Below are 26182 nucleotides of genomic sequence, written 5' to 3'. Positions count from 1 at the left end.
AGCCTCTTAGCAAAACGCATCTGGGGTTAGTGCATCTTTGTACCACTCTGTGGTATCATTAAGCTCAGATAAAGTAAAAATTTTCTTAAACCTTGGGTAGGGTGTGTCCATAGTTCTGGAATTTCCAGAAGGCTAAGGGGTTTTTTAGCACTAAAGTATGTATACTTTTCTCATAGAAGTAACAACAAGGGACATAAGGGAGGGCTCAGGAGTTTGGGATTTTTATAGCCCATGCTTTTACTAACATCTGAGAAGAAACAAAGATTCTGTTATGGTTTACACAACTGGAGAATAAGCTGATACTGAAGAGATTCTGCTACTGCTCAGCAGCAGAAGTGAGGGGTGAATGTGGGGTGTGTCTTTGGGATCATCCTCTACAGGCAAAAGGGCTAAACTGTGACACTTTCGCCATACATCTTAGGGGCTAGCTTTTATCCCAATTAAACCAGAGTTTTTTCATCAGAGACTTAACAACCATCAAGCAATCATATATGCCTTAAAAAATGGAGAGAAAGATACGATTTTGGCCAGTGTATTCAGGAGAGCTACTGCTCCCCCGGGATGCCTGGGAATGCTTCAGGCACTGCTATCAGAACTGTACTGCACAAAACCTCAACTTATCCTTTCTAATTCTGGCAGGTTGTTTTTTTTTTTTTTCCTCATGTTTATTTGTTTTTGCCTCTTCGTGGTTTAACTTTTGCTACTTGACTAAATATTTGCTCAATTCTCAGTGAGGGCCACTTCACACCAAACTCTGCGAGTCTTTGTTCCAACAACTAAAATTTCATTTTGTTCCTGTCAGCTTTAAAAATTCAAAACTATGTACCCATATAAGAAATGGATTTCAAACATGCAATGAGGGGAAGAGTCTAGGAACTCTGAATTTCTGAAAAAACATTTGCCTTCCTAGAGTTTCCTTCAGTAAAATCTGAGTTTTGTCACTGAGAGGAGTTGGGTTTGTGATTGCTACAGAGTTTCAGTTTCACCCAAATATTGCATAATGTCCTTTGGGACACAATTCTGTGTAAGAATAAGATTTATATTTGTCCTTTACGAGGGTTTTATCTGTACCTTTTTAAAATAAAAAATTGAAAGTGCTTGGAATCAGGGCCGGAATAGGCCTGTGGAAACCAAAGACAGAAAATATTTTGGTTTCGCCTCCACCCCCATTTAGACATAAACCACACTAAAATATGTACAAAGAAAATTCTCCAAAATCGTGGCTTTTTATATGATGAGTTACCTCAAACTTTTTTTTCTTCAAAATTTGAATTCTTTTAAAACATTTTGTTGCTTGCCCCGCTTTGCAGGCGCCTTTTCTACATGCTTCCTGACGTAGCGCTGTTGGAGGTAACTTTACCCCGGCGTCCAAGGAGCATGCAAGGACTGGGCAACACATGCCCAGTATTTGTGCACCTGCAGGATCACGTGCAGGAAAACAGCTTCCGAAACGTAGAGCTCAGAGCCACTGCGACCCGGGGAGACACCGGCCGGATCCACCGGGCTAACCGCCCCCACCCCGCCCCGAGCCCCGTGAGGCCCGCCCCGCCCCTATCCCTGAGGCCCCGCCCTGTCCCGTGAGGCCCCGCCCCTGCCCGCGAGAGGCCCAGAGGCGGGGGCGGGGCCGCGAGCCGCAGCCAATGAGCGCTGGCGGGCCGGTTGCCTGGGCGACCGGGGCGCGACCCCGCCCCCCGCGCCAAGGCGCCGGAGCGCCGCTGAATGCCGGCTGGAGTGGGAACCTGGGTCCCCGCGCCCCGCGAACGCGCGATGACCACGTGTAGCCTCCGGCGGAGGCCGGGCCGCACACTCGGACTCCTGCTGCTGGTCATCTTGAGCTTCCTGGTGCTCCGCAGGTGAGAGAGCGCTCCGCCCGGCACCTGCCGGACTGTGCTCACCCCGGCCCTCCACCCCTCGGGTTTTCGCCTCCGCGATCCGCGAATCCTGAGTTCCCACGGGAAGAGCTCCAGCTCTTCCTCCTTGGAGCTCCCCACGCCCGTGTGCCCCCGCGCCTCTAGGCGCTTTGCTCTGCCCGGACACCCAGGCCTCCGGGTGACACCAGGCGCTGCCCTCAGAGACTCCGGACGTCTGTGCCCTGACCGCCCCTCTCCTGCGCGCCTGTAGTGCCAGCTCTGCTGCTCTTGGACACTCCCTCACTCTGGGCGGGTGGGCAGAACCGGCCTTCACACCCCTCTCAAACGCCCCCATCGCTGCCCTGGCCCCAGCTCTCCGCGGGGAGCCCCCTTCTGCTCTTCTCCTAGGCCCCCACATTTCCTCTCAAGCCTGCTGGGAGACTCCTTATTCCGGAGGCCAGTGCTCCAGCCTCAGGGCGATGGTGGTTTAGCTCGCCCCACACAGTCGTAAGAACACTTGCCCCACAGGCCTCCAAGGTCCTCCGCCACGTTTGCACAGTTCTAAAACTGTATGTTGCCTCTCTCCACTTTCCCACCGTTCACCTGTTACCAGCTCACTCCTTCCCCAGTTACAAAATGCTGATCATGGCAAGTGATTGGGTTCAGTGGTAGAAGGATTTACCCACAGCCTGTGTAAAAGTTTTCTGGGTGCCCTAGCCTAGAATTTTTCTAAACTGTATCTATTTACAGGGTCCTGCAGCCCTGCTCATATTTTACAGGCCAATGCCTGGCACTTTCCATATTCAAAACCTCCAGTGGAAGCAGACCAGCAGTATGGGATGGTTGGCACTGGCAGTTGTTGAGGAGCTGAAGGCAGAGCCACTGGAGCAGGTGGCAGGCACACTGCTGCCCAGCTTTGTCATTTGCTTCTTCTCTGTCCCTCTTAGTTTCTCCAAACTTCCCCTGGGAGATAGGGAAGTTTTTGATGGAGATAAAGATCTGAACGTTTTTTCCTGCCACAAGAACACATTGGAAACGCTTTACATTTATACGTTTTTTTTTTTTAAATAGGTTTATACTTGCGTCTGTTTTTTTCTAAGATAATGAGGATGTCATAATATCGTTTGGGAGAAGGAAATGGTTCTCTTTTCATTTTGAGGCCCAGAAAACCTAAGAGGCATTTCCCCAGTTGTACCCAAGACTTTTTCCATCCTGTCTACGATCCCTAACCCATTCCTCTTTGAAGATTGGTCCCTGCTCTTGTAGGATGATGTTCAGCTTTCCTCCCTGTGCAAGGCTGATGCAAACCCCAGAAGAATTACCCAAAGCCTCCTGCACACAGCAGGTGTCAAGGAGCCTGAGCTCCAGAGGGAAGGGCTGGATGTGTGCAGGCAGCGTGTTCTTGTCTGTTGTTGATCAGGGATATAGCAGTCTGCAGGGGACCCAGACAGGTCACTGCAAGGGGCAGCACCGAGGGGCTTGAGGTGGGCCAGGCGGCACACCCAAATAGTCCCCAGGAAAAGGTGTGGGAAGGAGACTGGGTGTTTGCTGTTATCTGGCAGGACAGAGATGAGGTGTCAGCAGCTGACCTATCTCTGAAGAAGCCCGAGAGTCTCTCAGGTGAGTTAACTGTGTGCCCACCCAGGGGGAGTGGCTACAGTAGGGGTGACGTGGAAATGGCAGCAGAGAATCAGAGCTGGACTCCTGCCCATGGAAATAGTTTGACATGCTTAGGAAAATCATTGTTTTTTCTGTCACTCCTTCTTTCTCAGCTGGTAGGACAGAGGCCAGAGAAGCTCTGAACCAAATTTAGGGCCATCTCTTAGGATCCTGTGGAATATGTGTCTTTTTGGTATCTTTTTTATTTTATCACCCTCAGGGTCGCTTTCTGCTCAATTCTTTCTGTCCAACTCAGGCTGGACACCAATGATTATGTGTTACCCTAATATCTCAGGAGTCCAGAGGAGAACTTAGTCTTTGTCTCTGCCTCTTCCTGCCTTGCTCCACCTGTGACTGGGTCATTAACTGAGTGGGAGGTGGGGGCCTCTCCCAGCTGTTGTTGGGGAATGTTGATGTGGCCAGTGAAATATAGGTCACATGGAAACTGGCCACTCAGCTCACATTGTTGTGGAGCCGTGCTGTCGGGATCAGTCCTTTCCTGTACCCCAGAAGGCAGGTATTTGGACTGCAGTGGGTATGGGGCAGGGGGTAGAGGGTGTTTGGCTACAGCTTTCCTTTTTCCCATAATTGTTTCCTCAGGCAGGTTTGTGGGCCATCATAGCTGTTGGATCGCATCGTATCTAAGAACTAGGAGGACAAGGTTGACTTTTGGGGAGGATTTCAACCTTAGGTGGTTTTATTTTTTAGCTAGAACAATGGTCTTTCTTAAAAATTACCTTTATTGAAGTATAATTGTCATGCAACAAACTGCACATACTTAACATGTACAGTTTGATAAGCTTTGATATATGTAGCCACCTGTGATACTACCATCACAAGACAGTGAAAATGTCCATCAGCCCTAGAAGTTTCCCGTGTCATCTCTCCTTCTGAGCCTCCCTGCTCCCTAGCCCCAAGCAACCACTGACCTGTTGCTTCCTGCCACCATATACTGGTTTGTATTTTATAGAGGTTTATGGAAATGAAGTGCTAGAGTGTGTGCTCTTTTCTGTTTGGCTTCTTTCACTCAGCATGTTATTTTGAGATCTACGATGTGTGTATCAATGTGAACTGTGCCTTTGAGCTAGTTGCCTTTCATTTTCTTTCCTCTTCTTACTCTGTGAGCACAAGAATGCCTGCTTGATGCTATCAAAAGGCATGGTTCTCATAAGTTTTTTTCCTTAATGTAAATGCATCACTGAGCAAAATTTCAATCAGCTCTGTATTTCTCATACCTGAAATTTTAGCTGGCAAAAGTTGGGAGAGAGGAAAGCCAGAATGATGCTCCTAAAAGATAAGTCCATCTCTTTTCTCAGCTCTATCTCACTCACTGTGTGTCCCCTGCCATTGTCTGGATTCCAGACCTCAAACTCTTCCTGTAAGAAAGAAGGAAGAGAAGTTATCCAACCCCTTCTCCTGAGTAAAGGTGGATCATAGCAATGCAGGTCACGTTCTTTGATGCACATCATGGCCAGTCTTGTCTTCCAAGGGTGTGTGGACAAATCGTGCCTCTCCGCCTGTGCTTCTGGGAGTTAATTGCTTTTATGAGCTTTGCTTATTCTGGGAGGCCTGCTTGAGGCCTGCATCATATTCCCTGGAATGTTCAAACTCTTTAAAGGGTATCCGTTTCATCTTCTACAGTGAAGTTTTCAGCATCTGGGAAGTGTCTCTTACAGCAGGTAATCACCTGTCTGATACAGGTGGTGAGGCAAGGCTCCCTGGGCAGTGGCTCATAGTCAGGAAGAGGTGGGATGTCTGAGCCACCGAGCTAATAAGATAGAGTTGGCACTGGGATTCTTACAAGATTATTCTAGCCAACAAGCAAAGGAGACCAGAGTTGTCCTGGAGCATAAACAGTACTGGTGTGGTTGTGAGTTAAGGGACTAGGATAACCAGAATTGAGGAAAAAGAGCCATGGCAGCAGAAATATCAGAAACTTAGCCAAAGGTTTCTTGCCACCTTAAGTCAAGGAAGTGGCAAGTGAAATAGAAGCACTTAGTCTTTGATGAAATGACATAGAGTTCCATTAGGTCACGTCTCATGCTCTTCTGCAGAAGAATTCAGGAGATGTTGGAGCTTGGGGAGAAAGAGGTTTTAGAACGTTGGGTACCTGGAAAGGACGCTGGAGCCCAGTGCTGCCCTCTTCCCTTCCTCCCTGCCATCGTCTGGCAGAGGCAAGGTTCTTTTGGTGTGGGGATATTTGCTGCTTCCTCTCCGCTGAGTTTTAACTTTTGCTTAAATCTGTTGCTCTGCATATTCAAGAACATATTGAAAAATAATTCTCATTGTGTGAGACTATTCCTGGGAAGGGGGATTTTTAGAGGCTCATGGTAATGAAACAGGTATTTCTTGAGAGGTGTCCACCTGTTAGAGACTCTTGGTTGATACTCACTGGTTCTGCACTCTGACACTCAGCAACACAGTTAGTGCAGTTGTTCCTTTCAAGAACAAATTGTATTTTTCTTTAAAAATTTATTTTCTTGGGAGGGGGAGAGGGGATGGGGATAGTCACACCTAATGGGTGCGGTGTGCACCATCTAGGGGATGGAAATGTTTAAGCTCTGACTCGGGTGGGGCAAAAGCAATACATGTAACCTAAACATTTTACCTCCGTAATATGCTGACATAAAAAGAAAATAAATAAATAAGTAAAAAATATAAAAATTTATTTTGTGAATAGGTATATGTATGAGCATGATGAAATATTCAGTGTATAAAGGAGAATATAGTGAAAAAAACTCCTAGTTCTGGCTCTAGGCACCCCGACCCCAAGAGGTGTTTACTAATAATGGTTTCTTTTGAGGTATTCTATACATATACAGGAAGACAGCTATTCATTTTACCCATTTGCCCATTAGATACATAATTAATTTAAATAGTCCTCTATTGACGGGCATTGATTGTTTGCAATCTTTTAGCTACTGTAAACAAAGTTGCAATGAATAGCTGTTGGATATATCTCTATAGATAGAATTGCTGACCATAAGAGATATTCATTTTAAATCTTGATAGACGTGTCCAAAATAGCACATTCTATTTCTGTTGGATCAGTGTAAAGGAGATTCTGAGCTCTCCTCTATAGGGGCAGTATAGATTCTTTGTGTCTTGTAAGAACTAGCTTATCACTTGTGTATCTTTATAGCTAAGTCCCATGGGATGGGTAGATTTAAATAAATATTTAACATAGTTATGGTGTTCCCTATTTCATGAGATCATTTCATTTAGGCTCTACAAGCATATCCAAGACCAGAGGCTTGTTACCAAGAGTAGATCCCTTTTGAGCTATCTAACAAAGTTTTCACTTCTCTCTAGGTTGAGATATAGAATTTTTTCTACTTATGACGCTATCAGTGGAAAAGTTTCCCAAAGTAGTATAAAAGTACAGCATCGCATAACATCAGGAGGGCTTTTGTTGTTTCACTATTGGCTCTCAAGGTTTTGGTCTAGTAAACTCTCTTCAGGTACTCACTTCCTGCAATATTTAGAAAATATGTACCTGGGTCAGAGCCTGGGTGCTAGGCCAGGGTTCCTGGCTTACCTGGGAGAAGTTTTGGAGGGAAGGGCAGAGGTGCTACAACTGCAGGAGGGCTGCAGACCTCTTGCTGGGGGCCTCGCATCTCTGCAAAATGCATGAGCTTGCTTTGAGAGTGGAAGCCCCAAGCTGTTTGGGCATGTTTAATGCCTCTCGCAGCGAAACAGGAGCCCACAGCATTGGGCCCAGACCGAGGAGCAGATCCAGGAAGCTGAGCCAAACACAGGGACTGAGTTCCATTTCCCTGGGACCGAAGTTCCTGGGGCTCAAGGATTGGTCCAGGAGGCAATATTTTGGAGCAGAGTGTTAAGGGCACCAGCTTGGGCCCCAAAGTGCCTTCCTTAGGCCCTCAAAGTCCCTTGCTGAGGGCAGAAATAACAGGGCTATAGGCTGGTGGGACTGAAGTATCTCCGAATGGACAGTTTGGGGGAGCAGGATGTCCAAGGACGTTGGAATCTTCAGAAGGCAAATAGAATTTTGCATTTTAGACCCGAGTGAGGAAATTTCTATATATGATGGTGTCTTGTGGGCAGTTTAACATGTCTGTCATCTAAATAATGGTTTCTGGCATGGCCACTTGGATGAATGTAGAGGTGAGTATTTTCTTTGTCAGCATCTTAATGTGATGCCCTGGACCTGGATTCAGTGGAAGCTCTGCTTAGGGAGGCCCTAATAGGGTCACAGTGTACCTGGAAACTGAATTTGTGAGCTGTCATGTAAGATAAGCAAGTACATGTTACATATAGTGCCACAATAACCAACCCTCGGGGCCGGCAAGGACTTATGTTCTGGGAACTGAACGGCTGTCATTGCAGCTCCTCTCAGGTCCCCCGCTGGCCCATACCCGTGGCCATCCTCAGTGTGCCTGAGTGTTGCCTGGTCTCTGCTGGAGGTCACTGTACTCCAGATGTTCACAGTGCTGTCCCTGCTGTGCCTGGTTGTGTGGATCCTGGCCCAGCCGCATCTGGTCATAGTCTGCGTGGTAGAACAAACTACTGAAGGAGGGGACTGTGAGCCAGTGAGGCCTCCCGGCCCCACCAGTTACTGATCGGTGTTTGCAGGATCTGCAGGTGAGGCAAGCCTGCCTGCTGGAGTGGCATGAGACATTTCAAGACCATCCAGATTAGCACACCTCACTCAAGGAGATCCTTCCAGGAAGTGACAGGGTGTGGCTCTCCTCCCACCGGTCTGCCCTGCAAGACCCTCTCTGAAACTTGACAATCAATCTGTGGAGCAATTCTGAGTGGAAGAGGTGGTGACCTTGCACCTCGCATCTGCCCTTTTCCATCCACACACATCCACTAGCACTTTTTATCATACCCGGGGGCATCCTGCCTACTGGAGCCTGCCCTGTACTCTCTGTCCTCACCCTCCACCTCGGTGACCAAGAAGAAAGTACCATAGGGGGCGTCATCCTCTGCCCTTCTTCCTCACCAGCCACAGCCGGATGAGAGTTCCTCACCACAGGTGCAGTGGGAGTCAAGACCTGTGTCCTCTGCTTAACGTTTCCATCACAACCCACTTTTTTGTGTCTGTAGCTTGCACAGCCTGCAGCATGAACAGTGCGTGCCCTTTCCACTTGCCGAAAGGAAATTGGTGGGCACAGGTGTAGAGGGCTTGTTACACTGTGTGAAGCCCATCAGAAGTCCTGACACACATGCCTTCTTGCAGGAACGTCACCGCAGAGCGTGACTGTGGCTGCCCTCCTCACCTGGGGGAGGAGCAGAACAAGCCTGAGCACTGAGTTCAGGTCAGTGGCCTGGGCCTGCTGTCCAGTGAATCGTAGGCCTGATAAGTCACCCTAAAATGAAGCCAAGATACAAAGGCAACAGAAATGCCAGAAGAAGATGTTAATATAAACCCCAGCTGGAAAGAAGGCATGTGTCCCCGGTTTCATCAAAGAAAGATTCACCATGAATGAACTCACTAGGGAAAGTGACAGAAACACTGGACTTCCTTAGGTTTGGGTTAGCTTCTTGGTATCAAGCCGAATTTAGGAGTAAAATCTCTCTGACCTTTAAACCAACCAAATGTAACCACACAGTTGATACTTCTTTTATTTTATTATTACTGAGTTGCTCAGGAAATTATGGGGGTATTCTTAATATTATGATCATTAGTATTAATGATCACTATTAGTGTTAATAACTATTTGCACGGTGCTTTGTTGTTTATGAAGCTCTCGCTTGTATCATCTCATTTTCTCACAGTGAATTCCTTGGAGAAACCCAACATTTATCATCCTCATTTTCTTAGTGAATTTATCCCTTTTATTAAGGGATTGACAACTTGTCTAGTAGCCTACCAGAAAATTTCCAGGAAGGAAACAGTTGAATCCTCCAGAATTTGGAATTTGATAACAGCTAGATTTTTTCATTTGCAATGTTTACTCCATGCCTCTTGATTAACACTGAGAAGAAATATGTTTTCAAAAATCCAGAAAATGGCAGGATATAAAGACACTATCAAAGAGAAGCTCCACCCAGGGTGAGACAGTATGTACATACATCAAAGGAAAACATACAGATTGGTGTTTCTCACGCTTCAACCTTGGGCTCTGGTTAAAATGCAGATTTTGATTCAGTAGGTCTCAAGTAAGGCCCGAGTTTCTACAATTCTAATAAGCTGCAGATGAAGATGCTCTGCTGTTTGCAGACCACACCTGGAGGAGCCTACAGGGAGGTCTCCTGATGATTAGTCATCGACAAGGGCACAGATTAAGGGTGCCTGTTACTAGCAGGGACTATATTGGAGTGAGGGTCCCCGAGAGGCACCTGCACCCCGGCCTGCAGCTCTGCACTGAGCAGGCTGGGAAGGGGACGCTCTCACACCCATGAACAGAAATTGGGATCAGTGATGTGTGCTTTGGTAATTAGAGATTGTGCTGGTGAAGTTCTGGCTATAAAACAAGGATTGCTGCCTGGTGGAGTGATTGCTAAATTGTATTAACACGGTCTTTAAAAACAATGTGATTGTATGTGTGTGTGTGTTTTCACCACCAAACTGTCAAAGTGACCCTATTTTTAAGAAAAGAATCTGTCCATCTGGTTTTTGCTCATACTAGCCTAGAGTGAGCCCAGCAAGTACCTCGGAGGAACCTCAGGAGCAGTGGGCAGGGGCACCTGGTGAGTGCTTGAGGCAGGGAGGGCTGGGCAGGAGGCAGAGCATTCTTTGGAGCAGGTGTGGTAAAAACCAAGGGAGGCACAAACTCTCCTGTGTCTGAGGTGTGGGGAACTTCAGACAAAGGGAGAACAGTCAGGAGCTTTTAGCTAAAGGAAAGAGCCTGGTGAGAAGGCAGGAGGTGTCAAAGGAAGGCCAAGACTGTGGCCCAGAGGGGACCCCGAGCCTCATCTTGGCAGTCCAGGGCTTCACCTGCGAGAGTGGGGAGAGTGGGGGTGAATGTTTCGGCTTTGCAGGCCGCACAGTCTCTAGCACAACCAGAGTCAATGCATGGCTGCGGCAGCGTGCCAATAAAACTGTGAACTGAAATGTGAAGTTCATGTTATTTTTTGTGTCCCCAAATATTATTCTTTTGGGATTTTTTCCAACCACTTAAAAACGTGAAAACCATTTTCAGCTTGCAGGCTGCACAAAGACAGGAGGCAGACTGGATTTGGCCCGCAGCTGGAGTTGGCCACCCCCAGTGGAGGGGCCAGGTTGGTCTGATAGGATTCCAGTGTATGGATTCTTTCATCGTAAATTTTTAGAAATTGTAATAAGATGGGTTGGCACAAAATTTAGCACATAAAGTATATATTAAAATGGGGAAAATGGAAGGGTTGGGATTATTCCATATTTGGGACATAAAACCCACTGAGGCTATTCTCTCTAATATGTAAAATCATGCTAAAATAAATTTATTTTGAATAATGGTAAGACTCTTGCACCATATGTCATGGAGTGTTTCGTTTGTACCTGGCCCTCACAGCAGCCTTTCTGAGCAGTTGGGGCAGGCTTTGGCCCTCCTGACCTCAGAGTTGGTGTCACTAACCCAAGGTGACAGTGCTACCAGGAGTGGGCCAGGACTCACATCCAGATCTTCCTCTCCCAGATTTTGTTTTTGTTTTACTCCCCCATATAGGTTGTCCTTTGGAAAAACGGTGTCCTAAAATGTCATTTGCAAGTCACGCATGAAACATGGACCTTTTTACTTTAGAGAAAAACAGCATGCTGATGAGCATCCACAGATGGCCATTCCGTCTGTAAAGCAGCAGCAACTGTAGTCCTGTAGACTCAGTGTGGGCTCTGAAGCCTGGGGGCTGTGAGGAGCAAGGAGTAGGTGAAAAAGAATTTTCTTTGCCCGTGAGTGGCCCTAGACAAAAGTCCCAAGTGGTCAGTGACGTCTGTGCCACCTGCCCTTTTGGATTCCTGCTCCCCCATCTCGGGCCATCTGGGCCCTCAAACCTGCTCCAGTCCCTCCTGTAAAGCTCGGCTGAGGGAGCTTTTGCCCTCTAGGGCAGTCTGCCCTCTAGTGCAGGAGCTGTTGTGAGAACTGGGTGAGGAAAAAGCCACCAGCTAACATCTGCTTTTGCCCCAGACTCACTCACTCTCGTGTTCTGTCTCCAACTTTCCTAAACCTCCTGGCTGGAAATTGCCACCTCCCCCACTTCTCTCACAGCCTTCAGGAGACTAGGCAGACAAGAGGGAGGGATTCTGTGGACACTGAGTCGCTGGGATCAATGTGAGGGGCTCCCGTCAGCCACTGTGAGATGCCAAGAGGCGCTTTGTCACGGGCTAAAACTTTCCAGCAGCCTTCCCAGATGGCACTGTGTCATGCCGGGTTATCTCTTGGCAGATGCTTGATCTTCAGAAAATAGTTAAGACCCGGAAGTCTGGTTGATGAATAAATGATGATGTTGTTTAACCCAGATGCCTCTTTCCAGGTATCTGCATCTGGAGTCGGGCAGCTGTGGCCGTGAGGGGGCTCGGAGGTACTGTGCGCAGTAGTTGCTGCTTTTGTGTTTAGAGCAATGGCCCGGAAGAGCTGGCCGTGGTAGCTTGCGTGCAGCGCCTGCTCCCGGGTCACCACCAGACAGCAGCCTCTCAGCTCCCCGAGAACACCCTTCCTGCCCAGTACGACTGCCTCGTCCTCTCTCCTCTTAGCACACCGGTCTTCATGTTGAGTGCTGTGTTTGTCTTGTCCCTGGCTGCAGCGTCGGCTTGTCCTTCCCCTGCAGCTGGGCCCAGCCGAGTGAATGGTGCTGAAGGAAGACCCCTTCCAAGGTTGGGCAGAGTCGGAGGGTGGGCACGTTTCCTGGCTACCCTGGAAGCAGGGCTTCCTTAGAAAGAACTGCTGAGGGCCTGTGCAGGAAGCTGATCTCCTCTCTGCGCCCCCAGCCCCTGCTGCCGGGGACCTCCAAGGCTCCAGGAATGCCATGTCTCTTTCCAGGTGGGACTGGAGTACCCTGATCCCTCCGTGGCTGCAACAGCGGCAGTATGGGCTACAGGCAAAAGGCCAGAACTTTATGCTGGAGGACTCCACCTTCTGGATCTTCGGGGGCTCCATCCACTACTTCCGGGTGCCCAAGGAATACTGGAGGGACCGCCTGCTGAAGATGAGAGCCTGTGGCCTGAACACCCTCACCACGTGCGTGCCCTGCCCCACCCCTGGCCAGCAAGCCTGGTCACCAAGTAGGGCGCCTGGTGTGTGTGTGTGGAAAGATTTAAGAGGAGGAGGCAGCCCCAGCCGTCTGCTTAGTGCTGAAGGGTCGGGGTGCCCCTTCCTCCTCACCCCCATAAGCTCCCAAGTGATGGGCATGAAGGGATGTGGATATGAGGTCTAGAGGAACCAAAGAAGCAAGGTATGAAGGAATATAGTGAAGGAGGTGAGTGTAGATGTAGGAGGTGATTCAGTGATAGTGAACAATTTTTTTTCACAAGCAATCTCCGCACCTCCAGTTTATACAGCAAGTGAGTGTGGTCTTCTTCAGAATAGCTGCCTGAGCAGCTCTCCGTCGGTAACTCTCAGCACCCTTCTTGTGGAATAGCCCTGACAAGGCTGTGGTTATCGTCCCAGCACCTCGCGTGACGACTGCCACGTGGCAGGCGCTCAGTGAAATGTTGAGTGTGTGAATCATTTACAAAATACGCTCAGGTGTGAATAATCACGGTATTTACGTGGATTTTCCTTTTTTTCCAAATTGCCAACAGATACTTGGTTCTCAGTCTGTAAATTAAAATGGGTGACCAGGGTGGAATGGTTCCATTCTCAGGCAAAAATGTGTGATTACAAATCAAGGAAATGGATTTTCTCGGGTGGATTGTGAACTGATTTTGAAGACAGTTCCTATAAGAGTGACTGGAATGTTCTGAGCCATGACTTACCAGAAGGGAGTCCTGAAGGCCGTAGGAACAGTGCAAGGTGTACGCTGCAGGGGGCCTTAGGCAGCAGGGCAGTCTGGGTTTGCTGAGACATAGAACTCCAGCGTCCGAATCAGAAGCTGTACTGCCTCCCCCCTCTCTCCTGGGCTATTTCTTGCCGTTGGAGGGGCTCCAGCAGAAGCCAGTGGTGAGGTGGGGTCTGGGAGAAGAGCAGCTGTTGTCCCTCCAGCCTCTGGAGTTGGGCCTCTTCAAGAGTCTACTTCATCTCCTTATCTTCTTAGAGTTAGAACCTTCATCCTGTTGCAAGTTTTTGAATTCTGGCCGCTTCAGTAAGTGACAGGACTGATAACTAAGGTTTCCTCTTCCAATAAAGTTACTTCTTCTTCTCTACTGGGGAGTGGGGATGGCAGGCTGACCTGGGGTCACAGAGCTGACCCCAAACCTTGTTGGCCTTCTCCCCGTCTGCTAAGAGACATTAGTCCCGCCGGGCTGGCCTGGATTCTGTTCAGTCAGTTCTTGGTTCCAGTCCTAAAGTCATAAGAAACACACCTGCAGCCATCATACTTTTCAGAATAAAGAAGGTAATCTGGGAGGTGAAGTGGAAAGAATGACGAGCTCCTGCCTGTAATTATCTCTTTTGTTCCAGCTACGTTCCGTGGAACCTGCACGAGCCAGAGAGAGGCAGATTTGACTTCTCCGGGAACCTGGACCTGGAGTACGTGGTGTTGCTGCCTCTGTGACCTGGCCCGGGGCGGGGGCAGACAGGTGGCTGCTGGGGGTGGATTAGGACCTATAGAGAACCAGAGAGGGACCTGCGTTTGGAGCCTTGTTCTCAGGACCCTGTGATAGGCCCTGTACCCAGGACCCAGATGCTTCCCAGCTGTGACCTCTCACCCCACGGGGCTGGGCCTGCAGCCTCTGGGCCCCACTCTGCAGGGCAGCCCAGAGGGGCCGAAGACCCTGGGTGCTGCCCGACTCCATAGGAGGGTCCAGCACCTGTGCTAGGACAGGGGCTGCCTCTCTAGGGGAGCAGGGCCATTGGGGTGAGGTTCCCTGTTAAGCCCCGCTGTGTCTTGTCTGACGCCCTTCTTCCTCGGCCCCGATGGGGCTGTGTGGATGGTCTGAGGCTGGGAGCAGCTCTGGCCTCAGCCTGGTGTGGGACTCCCTGCTGTGCGGGGTGGGCGGAGCCTTGGCTTCACCCAGGCTGTCTGTCTGGTTGAGAGAGGGGGCGAGGAGAGGAGCTGGACTCCCCCCACCAGCCTCTGCCCTGGGCCATCAAGGCAGGTGCTGACTTGTTTACCTCCCCAGGGCCTTTGTCCTGCTGGCCGCGGAGATCGGGCTGTGGGTGATCCTGCGTCCAGGCCCCTACATCTGCAGCGAGATCGACCTCGGGGGCTTGCCCAGGTACGCGGGGCTGTGGGGGACTCCTGTGTGCTGGTGCAAAATGTTCACAGACATAGGTCTAGTTTTGCTTTTAAATTACTGTTTCCATTCTGCACTGAATTTCCTTTTCAGAATAAGTGGCACCCCAAGGGGGTCATTTTGGATGATGTTGCAGTTACTGCCCTGGTAAAGTCCTGTTGATTTCTTTGTGTAGGGCGGGTCATGTATGCTCCGGACCTCACTTTCCCTGTCTTCAAAAGGGGGCAGTCAGCCCTGCTCTGTGTATTTCTTAGGGATGTTATTAAGCATGCTTTGAAGAGTCCAAGTATTTTGATAAAGCATAAGAGAAACAAATTGACCTCCCAGGCCCTAACTAACACTCTTGTAGGGTGTAGCCTTGGCTGATGTTGGTACAGTATTCTGCGGCTGGACAGGAAGTCTGGTCAGGAATGAGTTGGGACCACACTCATTCCCCGCCCCCATCATTACTGCCATGAAGGTTTCCTTGTTAACAGGCGTCATCTTTCCCTCCTCACTGTTAGACCGGGCTCCCCACCCCACGGTGCCCCAAGGGGGAGAGGGCTGATGCTGTTCCCTCTGCGCTCCTGTTTTCCTCCTTGTTTCCAGCGCGACCTGCCCTCCGGGGCACAGCCTCTGCCTCCAGGTCCTCCACACCCAGGCTAGTTCCCAGCTGGCAGTCGTGCCCTGGACAAGGCTGTGAACACAGCAGAACGCCGTGCCCTCCCCTCCCCCCGGATTAGGAATCTTTGTGCCACAGTCAGCGATTTCCTGGGGCTCAGCTGGAGTCGGGCACAGGAGGACGACAGGGTTTAACGGTCTTAGCTCAGAAGCAGAAGGGAGCTCTGGCACTCAGACCCCCGCCCCCTGCTGTGGCACCTGCCCGTTCAGGAGAGGGGGCATTCGGGGCACACCCTGGGAGAAACTGGCCCCCTTTGATGCGAAACGGAATGTGGAGGTGTCAGTCTGGAGGAAACTGCTCTCTCCTCATCCGCTGTTTTACCAACATAAACTGGATAATTCCCTGACCCTGTTCAGGACTCCCAGATCAGGGCCAGAGTGTCCCAGAATCTTCCGTTAGAAAATGTGAGTGTTTTCTCAGAACTTCAAGTGAGAAGAGGTACCTTGACTCCAGCTGGGGAACCACTCCATGGTGTTGTGTTCCCCTGGGGAGTCTGGGATCACAACAGACAGGCTGGAGAGCGCCCTGCGCAGTGGATAGGGCCAGTGCCAGGAGTCGGCCTGCAGCCTCCCCATCAGGCCTGTGTTTGTGGGCGATGCTGGAAGGTTGTGTCCATGTCCTCCTCCAGCCCCAGTGATGTCTAACCCTTTTACCTTCCCCCCTTTGCACTGGGATCATAGAATAAATGCTTGAAGACTGGGTGTGTGAAAAGCTTTCTCACTGCCTGGCGGCCAGCACCTGTCCCCGTGAAGCTGGAAATGAGCTTCCCTCAGGGCTGTGTCTTTGGGGCGGAAAGCCTCAGCAGTGCGGGTGTCGGCTGCATGTGTCAGCTTGTACAGGCTCCCAGATCCAGGCTGAGTGAGGTGGGGATGGGAACGGGTCATTCCTGAGCACTCCGCCACCAGCCGGCCACAGCAGACCCACGGCCGTGACGCTAATATCCTCTCCCCTCCCTTTTCACTCCCAGCTGGCTACTCCAAGACCCTGGCATGAGGCTGAGAACAACCTACAAGGGCTTCACCGAAGCGGTGGACCTTTATTTCGATCACCTGATGTCCAGGGTGGTGCCACTCCAGGTACAAGCAAAGCGACTCTTCTTTGATCCTCACCTGTCTTCCCACTAGGGCTCGCCCTTCTTTTCAGCACAGGAACACACTCTTCCCCCTGGACTGAGATTGCAGTCAGTTGGAGGGGCTTGCGGTAGTTGTCTTTGAAAGATCTGCGTGTTTCAGTGTTGTCTCAGGTGGGCACAGTGCTGAAAGGACAGACAGGTGTAAGGGACCACGTGGCTCCATGCAGTGCTGGAGCTGCACTGGCGATGGGTAGACAGGGATGACTTGATAACCGAGAATACTGGTCTATCAGCATCCCAGTAGCACAGTGGCTCAGTTCTGCACAGAGAGGAGCACGTGTGGATCAGCCCTTGCATACAAGACAGCAGGACTTTCTGTAAATTCTTCTTGTAAATTATAGAATTCCAGCTGTTGACTTTCCAAGGTACTTCTCTCTGCTAGCTAAGGGGTGCTGCATGGTATACATTTGCTATTGAAAACATATATGTTAAAATAAATTTTAGGGGGAAAGTATTTTAACTTTTTATGTAATAATTGGAAACAATAAAAAAGCAGGAATGGGAAAAACCAACCCAGTTGCTTACATAAAAGCATGAAGAGTGACTCTGAGAAATTAGTATGTCAATAAAAAATTAGTACATCAGTAAAAATTGCTCTTAAGTCAATAGTTGAGAATATTCACAGCACACATAAAGGGAAGTGCCAGATAAAACACAGGATACCCAGTTAAGTTTGAATTTCAGATAAGCAAGGATTAATTTTTTTGGTATAAATATATCCCTAGTATCATATGGGCCACGCTTACACTAAAAAAATTATTCATTGTGATTTTAAATTTAACTGGGTGTCCTGTATTTTTATTTATTAAATCTGGCAGCCCTAATCATGAAAGAATCAAGAAGCCGGGAAGTTATTAGCCAGAGTTGTGCAGGGAAGATGGGGTTGCAGACATGATTCAGCAGGTTATAGCAGCAGGCGGCCAGTGCCCCAGGTGGGTGGGGGACAGTGGGGAAGGCCACCCTAGGACTGTGGCTTTGAGGCACTCATAGACATGGAAATGGAATACCAAAGCTCCCCCGCCCCCGGTATGACATATTATTTTATTTTATTTATTTTTGATTGTAGTAAAGAATATATAGGATAAAACTTGCCATTTTAACCATTTTTTAAGTATATAGTTCAGTGGCATTAAGTACATTCACATTGTTGTGCAACTATCACCACAATCTTGGTTCAGGCTACTGTAACAAAGTACCATAGACTGGGTGGCTTACAAACAACAGACATTTATTTCTCACAGTTCTGGAGGCTGGAAATCCAAGATCAAGGCACTGGCAGATTTGGTGTCTGGTGAGGGTTCTTTCCAGGGTACAGTTGGCTATCTTCTTGCTGTATCTTCACATGGCAGTGAGAGAGCTCTCTGGGGTCTCCTTTATAAGGGCACTAATTCCATTTATGGAGGCTCCACCCTCATGACCTAATCACCTCCCAAAGGTCCCACTTCTTAACACCATCACATTGGGGTTAGGATTTTGACATATGAATTTTGGGGAACACAAACATTCAGTCCATTGTAACCACTATCCATCTCCAGACCTTTTTCATCTTCCCCAATTGAAATTGTACCCATTGAAGTCCTCATTCTTCCCTTTCTGTAGATTCTGGCAACCACCATTCTGCTGTCTGTCTCTATGGATTTGACTATTCTAGCTACTTTATATAAATGGAGACATAGTATTGTGACTGGCTTATTTCACTTAGCGTAACGTTCTCAGGGTTTATCCCGGTTGTAGCATGTGTCAGAATTTCCTTCCTTTTGGATGTGGAATAATATTCCACTGCATGTATACACCACATTTTGTTTATCCATTTCATCCATCAGTGGACACTTGGGCTGCTTCCATGTTCTGGCTACTATGCTTCTGTGAACATGGATGTACAAATATCTTTCCAAGTATTTGCTTTCACTTCTTTTGCAAATATATCTAGAAGTGAAATTGCTGGATCAAATTGTAATTCTATGTTTAATATTTTGAGCAACTGCCATACTGTTTTCCACAGAAGTTGTACCATAGTACATTCCCACCAGCAAAGCACAAGCATTCCAATTCCACCACATCCTTACCAACACTTGTTATTTTCTGTTTATTTGGTGAGAGCCATCCTGATAGGTGTGAAGTATTATCTCATTGTGGTTTTGATTTGCATTTCCCTAATGACTAGTGATGTTGAGCATCTTTTCATGTGCTTATTGGCCATTTGTATATCTTTGGAGAAAAATTTATTCAAATCTTTTTCCCATTTTTGAACCTCATCTTTTTTGGTTGAGTTATAGGAATTCTTTATATATTCTGAATATCAATTCCTTATCTGATCTATGATTTGCAAATATTTTCTGTCATTCCATGGGTTGCCTTCTCCTTTGATAGGATCCTTTTATGCACAAAAGTTTTTAATTTTAAGTCTAACATATTTATTTTTTCTTTTGTTGTCTTTGCTATTGCTGCCATATCCAAGAAATCGTTGCCAAATCCAAGGTCATGAAACTTTTTTCTTATGTTTTCTTCTCAGAGTTTTGTACTTTCTTAGCTCTTGTGTTCAGGTCTTTGATCCATTTTGAGTTAATTTTTATATATGGTGCAAGGTAAGAATCCAACTTCATTTTCTTTGCATGTGAATATTTAGTTTTCCCGTTTCCCCATTGAATGGCTTTGACACCCTTGTCAAAAATCATTTGACCAGAGCTGGGTGTGGTGGCCCATGCTTGTAATCCCAGTGACTCAGAAGGCTGAGGTGGGAGGATCACTTGAAGCCAGGAGTTCAAGACCAGACTGGGCAACATATTGAGACCCTATCTCAAAAAAATGAAAAAATTAGCTGAGGATGGTGTTGTGTGTGCCTGTAGTCCTAGCTGCTAGGGAGGCTAAGGCAGGAGGATTGCTTGAACTCAGAAGTTCAAGGTTACAGTGAACTATGATCATGCCACTGCACTCTAGACTGGGCAACAGAGTGAGACCTGTTCTCTAAAAGAAAAAAAAAAAACAATAACATTTCATCATATGTCTTTCTTTATGCCATTATCACACTGTTTTGATTAGTGTAGTTTTGTGGTAAATTTTGAAATCAGACCTCTAACTTTGTTCTTTTTCAACATTGTTTTGCTATTCATTTTTCCTTGAGAGGCCCTATGAATTTTAGGATGGCTTTTTCTATTTCAGCAAAAACATTTTTGAGATTTTGATAGTGATTGCATTGAGTCTGTAGATCACTTTGGGTAGAATAGACATCTTAACAATATGAAGTCTTCCAATCTATGAATACAGGATACCTTTCCTTTTATTAATGCCTTCTTTATAGTCTTTTAGCATCATTTTATAGTTTTCTGTACCTTATTGATTATATTTATTTCTAAGTATTTTATTATTTTTAATGCTATTGTAAATGTTAATGTTCATTGATAGTTTATACAAACAGAATTGATTTGTGTGTATTAATTTTATGTCCTGCAAGTTTGCTGGATTCATTAGCTATATAATTTTTGTGTATGTGTAATCTTTATAATTTTCTACATTTAAGATAATGTCATTTGCAAACAGAGATCAGTGTACTTTTTTCTTAACAATTTGGATGGCTTTTATTTTTCTTGACTAATTGCTCTGGCTAGGACTTCCAGTACTATGTTGCATAGAAGTGGCAAAAGCAGGAATCCTTGTCTTGTTCCTGATCTTAGGAGGAAAAGCTTTCAGTCTTTCACCATTGAGTATGATGCTGGCTATGGGCTTTTCATAAATGGCCTGTTTATGTTGAGGTAGTTTCCTTCTATTCCTAGTTGGTTGAGTGTTTTTATCATAAAAGAGTGTTGAATTTTGTAAAATGCTTTTTCTGCATCAATTGAGATCATTATGTTTTTTTTTTCTTAATTTTGTTAATGTGATTACATTGACTGATTTTTGTATGTCAAATCAATCTTGTATTCCAGGAATAAATCCCACTTGTTTATGGTGTTAATAATCCTTTTAATATGCTGCTGAATTTATTTTGCTAATACTTTGTTGAGGATTTTTGCATCAATATTCATAAGGAATATTAGTCTTTAGTTTTCCTATAGTGTCTTTGTCTGGTTTGGTAATTCTGGCCTCATAGAATAAGGAATGTTTTTTCCCCTTCAATTTTTGGGAAGAGTTTGAGAAGGACAGGTGTTAATTCTTCTTTAAATGTTTGGTAGAATCTAACAGTGAAGCCATCTGGTACTGGGCTTTTCTTTGTTTGAGGTTTTTGGTTACCCATTCATTCTCCTTACCAGTTATAGTTCTATTCAGATTTTCTATTTCTTCATGATTTAGTCTTGGCACATTGTATGTTTCTAGGAATTTGTTTCATCTAGGTTGTTCAATTTGTTGGTGTTCAATTGTGCATATTCCTCTCTTTTTATTGCCATAAAATCAGCAATAATATCCCCTATTTTGTTTTTGATTTTAGTTGAGTCTTTTCTTTTTTTTTTCTTAGTCAGTTTAGCTGAAAGTTTGTCAATTTTGTTGATCTTTTCAAAACACCAAACCTTGGTTTTGTTAAATTTTTTTATTATTTTTATATTCTTTCTTTTATCCTCTGCTCTAATCTTTGTTATTTCCTTTCTTCTGCCACCTTTGAATTTAGTTTGTTTCCTTTTTTTAGTTTTTTTAAGGTATAAAGTTAGGTTATTGATGTGAGACCTTTCATCCTTTAAATATATTCAAGCTATAAATTTCTCTCTTAGCACTTTCACTGCATCCCATCAATTTGTTGTGTTTTTGTTTTAATTTGTCTCAAGATATTTTCTAGTTTATCTTACAATTTTCTCTTTGAGCCATTGGTTATTTAAGAGTGTGTTAATTTCCACATATTTGCATTTTTTGGTTTTCCTTTTGTTATTGATTTCTAGTGTCATTCCATTGTGATTGGAAAAGAAACTGTATGAATTCAATCTTTTAAATTTATTAAAGCTTGTTTTGTGGCCTAACATATACTCTATCTTGGAGAGTGTTCTATGTGCCTGTGAGAAAAATATGTATTGTGCTGTTTTAGAATGGAGTATTGTGTATATATATATATATCTGTTAGTCCATAGTGTTGAGTCCTCTATGTTGTTACTGATTTTCCGTGTAGTTGTTCTATTAATTTTTGATAGTGGGATGTTTAGTCAACTGCACTACTATTATTTTTTTTTTTCGCTATTACTATTGTTGAGCCATTTTGTATTTCTCCCTACAATTCTGTCAGTTTGGTTCATATACTTTGGAGTCCTGGTATTTGGTGCATATATGTTTATAATTGTTATATATTCTTGGTGAATTGACCCTTTTATCATTATATATATATTATTATAATGTCTTCCTGTTTTCTCTTGTAACAGTTTTTGGTATAAATTCTATTTTGTTTGATATCATTAAAGCCATCTCTGCTCTCTTTTGGTTACTGTTTGCATGAAATAACTTTTCTATTCTTTCACTTTCAACCTTTGTGTATGCTTAAATCTAAAGTGAGTATCTTATAGACAGCATATAGTTGGATATTATTTTTTTATCCATTCTGCCAATGTATCTCTTTTGATTGGGGGGTTTAATCCATTTATATTTAAAGTAATTACTGATAGAGAAACACTTACTTTTGCCATTTTGTTGTTTTCTGTATGTCTTACAGCTTTTTTGTCCCTCATTTTCTCCATTAATGCCTTCCTTTGTGTCTAGTTGTTTTTTGTATAGTGACACTTTCTTATAGTGATTCCCTTTTAATTTTATTTTGTGTATATTTTATAGATTTTTTTGTGTTTCCCATCGGATCACATACAATATTCTAAAGTTGTGACATTCTATCTTAAATGGATGCCAACTTAACTTCAATTGCATACAAAAACTCTACTCCTTTACAGTTCTGCTCTTCCACTTGATGTTACAAATTATGTCTTTATATATGACACACCCATTAGCATACATTGATAATTATTTTTATGCATTTGTCTTTTAAATCTTGTAGAATGTAAATTGCATTGTAAACTAAAATTATAATAATGTTTTGCATATTTTTCATGTATTTGCCTTTACTAGAGAACTTTATATTTTCATACAGCTTCAAGTTACTGGGTAGGATCCTTTCATTTCAACTTAAGGCATTTTTTTTGTAAGGCAGATCTAGTGGTAATGAACTCCCTCAGCTTTTCTTTGTCTGGGAGTATCTTGATTTCTTCCTCACTTTTGAAGGACAGTTTTCCTGGATATAGAATTTCCAGTTAATACATTTTTTTTTCTTTCAGCATTTTGATTATATCATCCCACTGCCTTCTGGCCGGCAAAGTTTCTGCTGAGATATCCTTTATAGTTTTATTGAGGATCCCTTGTATGTGACAAATCACTTTTCTCTTGCTGCATTCAAGAATCTCTCTTTGTTTTTGTCTTTCAACAGTTCTATTATAATGTGTCACTGTGTGGCTCTCTGGGTTATCCTCCTTGGAGTTTATTGAGCTTCTCAGATTCACATAGTCATGTCTTTCCTCAAATTTGAGAGGTTTTCAGCCATTATTTCTTCCTTCAAATAATTTCTCTTTCCCTTTTCCTCTCTTTTCCTCCTAGGATCTCCAGAATGAGTATATTGGTCTGCTTAATGGTGTTGCATAAGTCCTTAGGCTCTGGTCACTTTTCTTCTTTTTTTTTTTTGCTCCTCAGACTCAGTGATTTCAAATGACCTATCCTCAACTTCACTTAGTCTTTGTCCTGCCTGTTTGAGTCTGCAGTTGTACTCTAGGTGAATCTTTAAATTTAGATATTATAATTTTCAGTCCCAGATTTTCTATTTGGTTCTTTTTTAATAATTTCTATTTCTTTGTTGATATTCTTATGTTGTTCATGTATCATTTTTATGTTCCTTTTAGTTCTTTGTTAGTTTTTTTCTTTAGCTCTTTGAGCATATTTACAAAAATTGTTATAAAGTCTTTTTCTACAAAGTCTAATATGTGTGTTTCTTCAGAGACTGTTTTTGGAGATTTATTTTGTTCATTTGAATGAGTCATATTTCCCTGTTTCTTTGTACGTGTTGTTTTTTGGTGTTGTTGAATGTTGAGCATTTGAAAAATAAAAAACAACTCTTCCAGTCTTTGCAGACTGTCAGGGAAGGCTTTCACTCATTAGTGGGCCCCTGAGCCTGGAGATCAGCCCAGGGTGAAGACTTAAGATCTCAGATCTTTTTATGGGCATGTGTCCTGTCTACACCTGTGTATGTGTTTTTTTTTTGTTTTTTTTTTTTTCCCCCTGGCTTCTTTAAAATGTCTCATCTCAGCTTCTTGGGTCCTTAGATGTTCTATCATATTCTTCTGCCCATAATTCCTTGCCCCAAGTTTGTAGACCCCCAGCAGTTTCCACATGTTGTGGTACCTGCCACTGCTTCTGCAGCTTCCAGCTTGAGGTCCAAATTATGCTGACGTTTCCTGTCTGAGCTCCACATCAGATGAGACAGAAACCAGTCCACTGGGCAGTGCACAGACAAGCCAGAACATTGTAAACAAGTCCTATTTTGTGCTTTTCATCCTGAGGTGGGAAGCTGGGGATCAGGACACTTCCTCCTGACCACTCCATGCTACACTGAGGAGGGGTAGGGCAAGGGCAAGTACCAGCATCATAAAATTTCCCACCATTTTGCATGTAGCTTTTTTTTGACTGGGCATTCACCTGTTTGTTTAGATCTTGGAGTGGTTTCCAGAGCTTCTATAAAGTTATTTTAGTCCATCTGTAGTTGTTTCTTTGATGTTTCCATGGGAGAATGAGGGCCTGGTGCTTTCTACTACACTGTATTACAGATGTCACTCTCAAATATATAACAAACCTTCTGAGACTTATGTTTTCAAATGGGATATTTTGTAGTAATTGGTGAATTTAGATCATCCATTTCCCACTAGAAACTCAGCTTCTGATCGTTCATCTCTTCTCCCCAGTACAAGCATGGGGGACCCATCATTGCTGTGCAAGTGGAGAATGAATATGGTTCCTACAACAAAGACCCTGCGTATATGCCTTACATCAAAAAGGTAAGAGTCAGCCTGGGTTTTTTGTTTATATTCTTTCCTTTGGAGTGTATTATGGGTTATATTGTGACATGTGGGTCTAATATTTTTCTCATTAATAGCTCATCTCCCAACACCATTTATTAATCAGTGAATTTTTCTCCATTGTCTTATTTTAGTAGGGTTACCACTTATTTACCTTTTATTGACTGAGTTTAATTTGGGATTATAGTACACATCTGGTGTTTCAGGGGCCAAGAATAAAGGAATTGGCTTGATTGAGTAGTGATGATTAGGGAAGGTTTTTTGGAGAGGCTGTCCTCATTCCAGCATCTAAATCAGTGCTTCTCGGCCTTGACTGTACATTGGCTTTACAGGGGAGCTTAAAAAACATCCCTGTGCCGAGGCCATATACCACACCAGTTAAATAAGAATCTCTGGGATGGTCTCAGACGTCCGATTCCAATGTGTGGGGGAAGTTGAGAACCATGGGTTTAATATACAGCAAATCAGGGAAGGGCAGAGTAACACTTAAAAAAACAGGCTCATAGATCTTGTTTCTGTCGCTTAGTAGCTGAGACCTTGAACAAATGCCTTGATTTTTCTAAACCTCTTTTTCCTCTTCTATAAAGTGGGGCTAATGAGAGTATTTGCCTCTCTGAATTGTGAGTATTCTGTGGGCTCATGCAGCTTAGTACTGTTGTAGGTACACAGTAAGTTGTCGATACACAGGCCCTTGATAGAGTCCATGGCATTACTTCAGCATGCTTTGGAGGTCCGGCTGTGGTGTGAGTTGAGGACATGTTAAGTAGCCTCAGTGAATCCACCTGATTGAAGGCTGGATGGCTTTGTCCCTTGATGTCCTGGACAGCATCTCTTCTGCTGTCATGTGCACATTCATTTTCCATTTGGAAATTATATCAGTTCTTACAGATGATACTGAGGCTCAAACACTCCAGCTTGCAGGTTCTTATCCTTCTTCCCGCCTGCAGAAGGCCCTGTTAGTAGGGAGCAAGGCTGTGTCCAGAAGGGTGGCATTCCTCAAGCTGGGAAGGAGCAAGTTCAGTCGGAATTAGCGCACACCTCCGGCTTCCTCTTGTCTTTGAATTAGCTGGGAAGATTCTATCCCAGGCAAAGGAGTTGAGAGCTTCTCCGGCGGCGACACCTGGTTCCCTCAGACTATCTCTCGGCCTCTGGGGCTTCTCCAGTAGTTGTTACTGAATTACTCAGCTGCAGAGAAGGCGAGCTCCTCTCAGCAGACAGAGAGGAGCGGTGGCTCCTTCAGGGACCTGGCCTGTTCAGCCATGCTTCCCTGGTATCGGGGCAAAGGTACCCACGTGACTCAGGTGGACAAAGAGAAGCAGCAGTGCCAGTATTGAATGACCTTGGGCGAGTCACATCACCTTTATGGGTCTTAGTTTCATCATGTGCGCGAGGGAGACAAGAAGGCACTTCTCTAAGGTGGCGTGAGGACAGTGAGATAACAGGCACAAAGCCCTGGCGGCACTTGGCAGGCTGCTGGTGTTCGGGAAATGGGTTTTATCCCTGACGGGGTGGGGTCAGTACACGAGTGCCCAGGAAAAGGTAAGTGTTTGCATATATAGTAGGAAGCTATGTGAATGCTCGTTAAATATC

The 26182-nt window shown here is 45.2% G+C and overlaps 1 protein-coding gene across 1 annotated transcript in view; it reads left to right on the top strand.

The window, feature by feature from the left end:
• Positions 1-1693: 1693 nt before the first annotated feature.
• GLB1L2 (galactosidase beta 1 like 2) overlaps positions 1694-26182 on the top strand; it is a 41961-nt gene continuing 17472 nt past the window's right edge. Inside the window, exons 1-6 of the mRNA XM_069468664.1 lie at positions 1694-1853; positions 12431-12628; positions 14009-14077; positions 14671-14766; positions 16413-16521; positions 24479-24571. Coding sequence (XP_069324765.1) covers positions 1720-1853; positions 12431-12628; positions 14009-14077; positions 14671-14766; positions 16413-16521; positions 24479-24571 — 699 coding nt within the window. The 5' untranslated portion in view covers positions 1694-1719. The remainder of the gene's footprint in view (positions 1854-12430; positions 12629-14008; positions 14078-14670; positions 14767-16412; positions 16522-24478; positions 24572-26182) is intronic.

The sequence above is a fragment of the Eulemur rufifrons genome, chromosome 6 (genome assembly GCF_041146395.1).
Source record: "Eulemur rufifrons isolate Redbay chromosome 6, OSU_ERuf_1, whole genome shotgun sequence".
Taxonomy (NCBI): Eukaryota; Metazoa; Chordata; class Mammalia; order Primates; family Lemuridae; genus Eulemur; species Eulemur rufifrons.
This window is presented reverse-complemented; position numbering and strand designations above follow the sequence as displayed.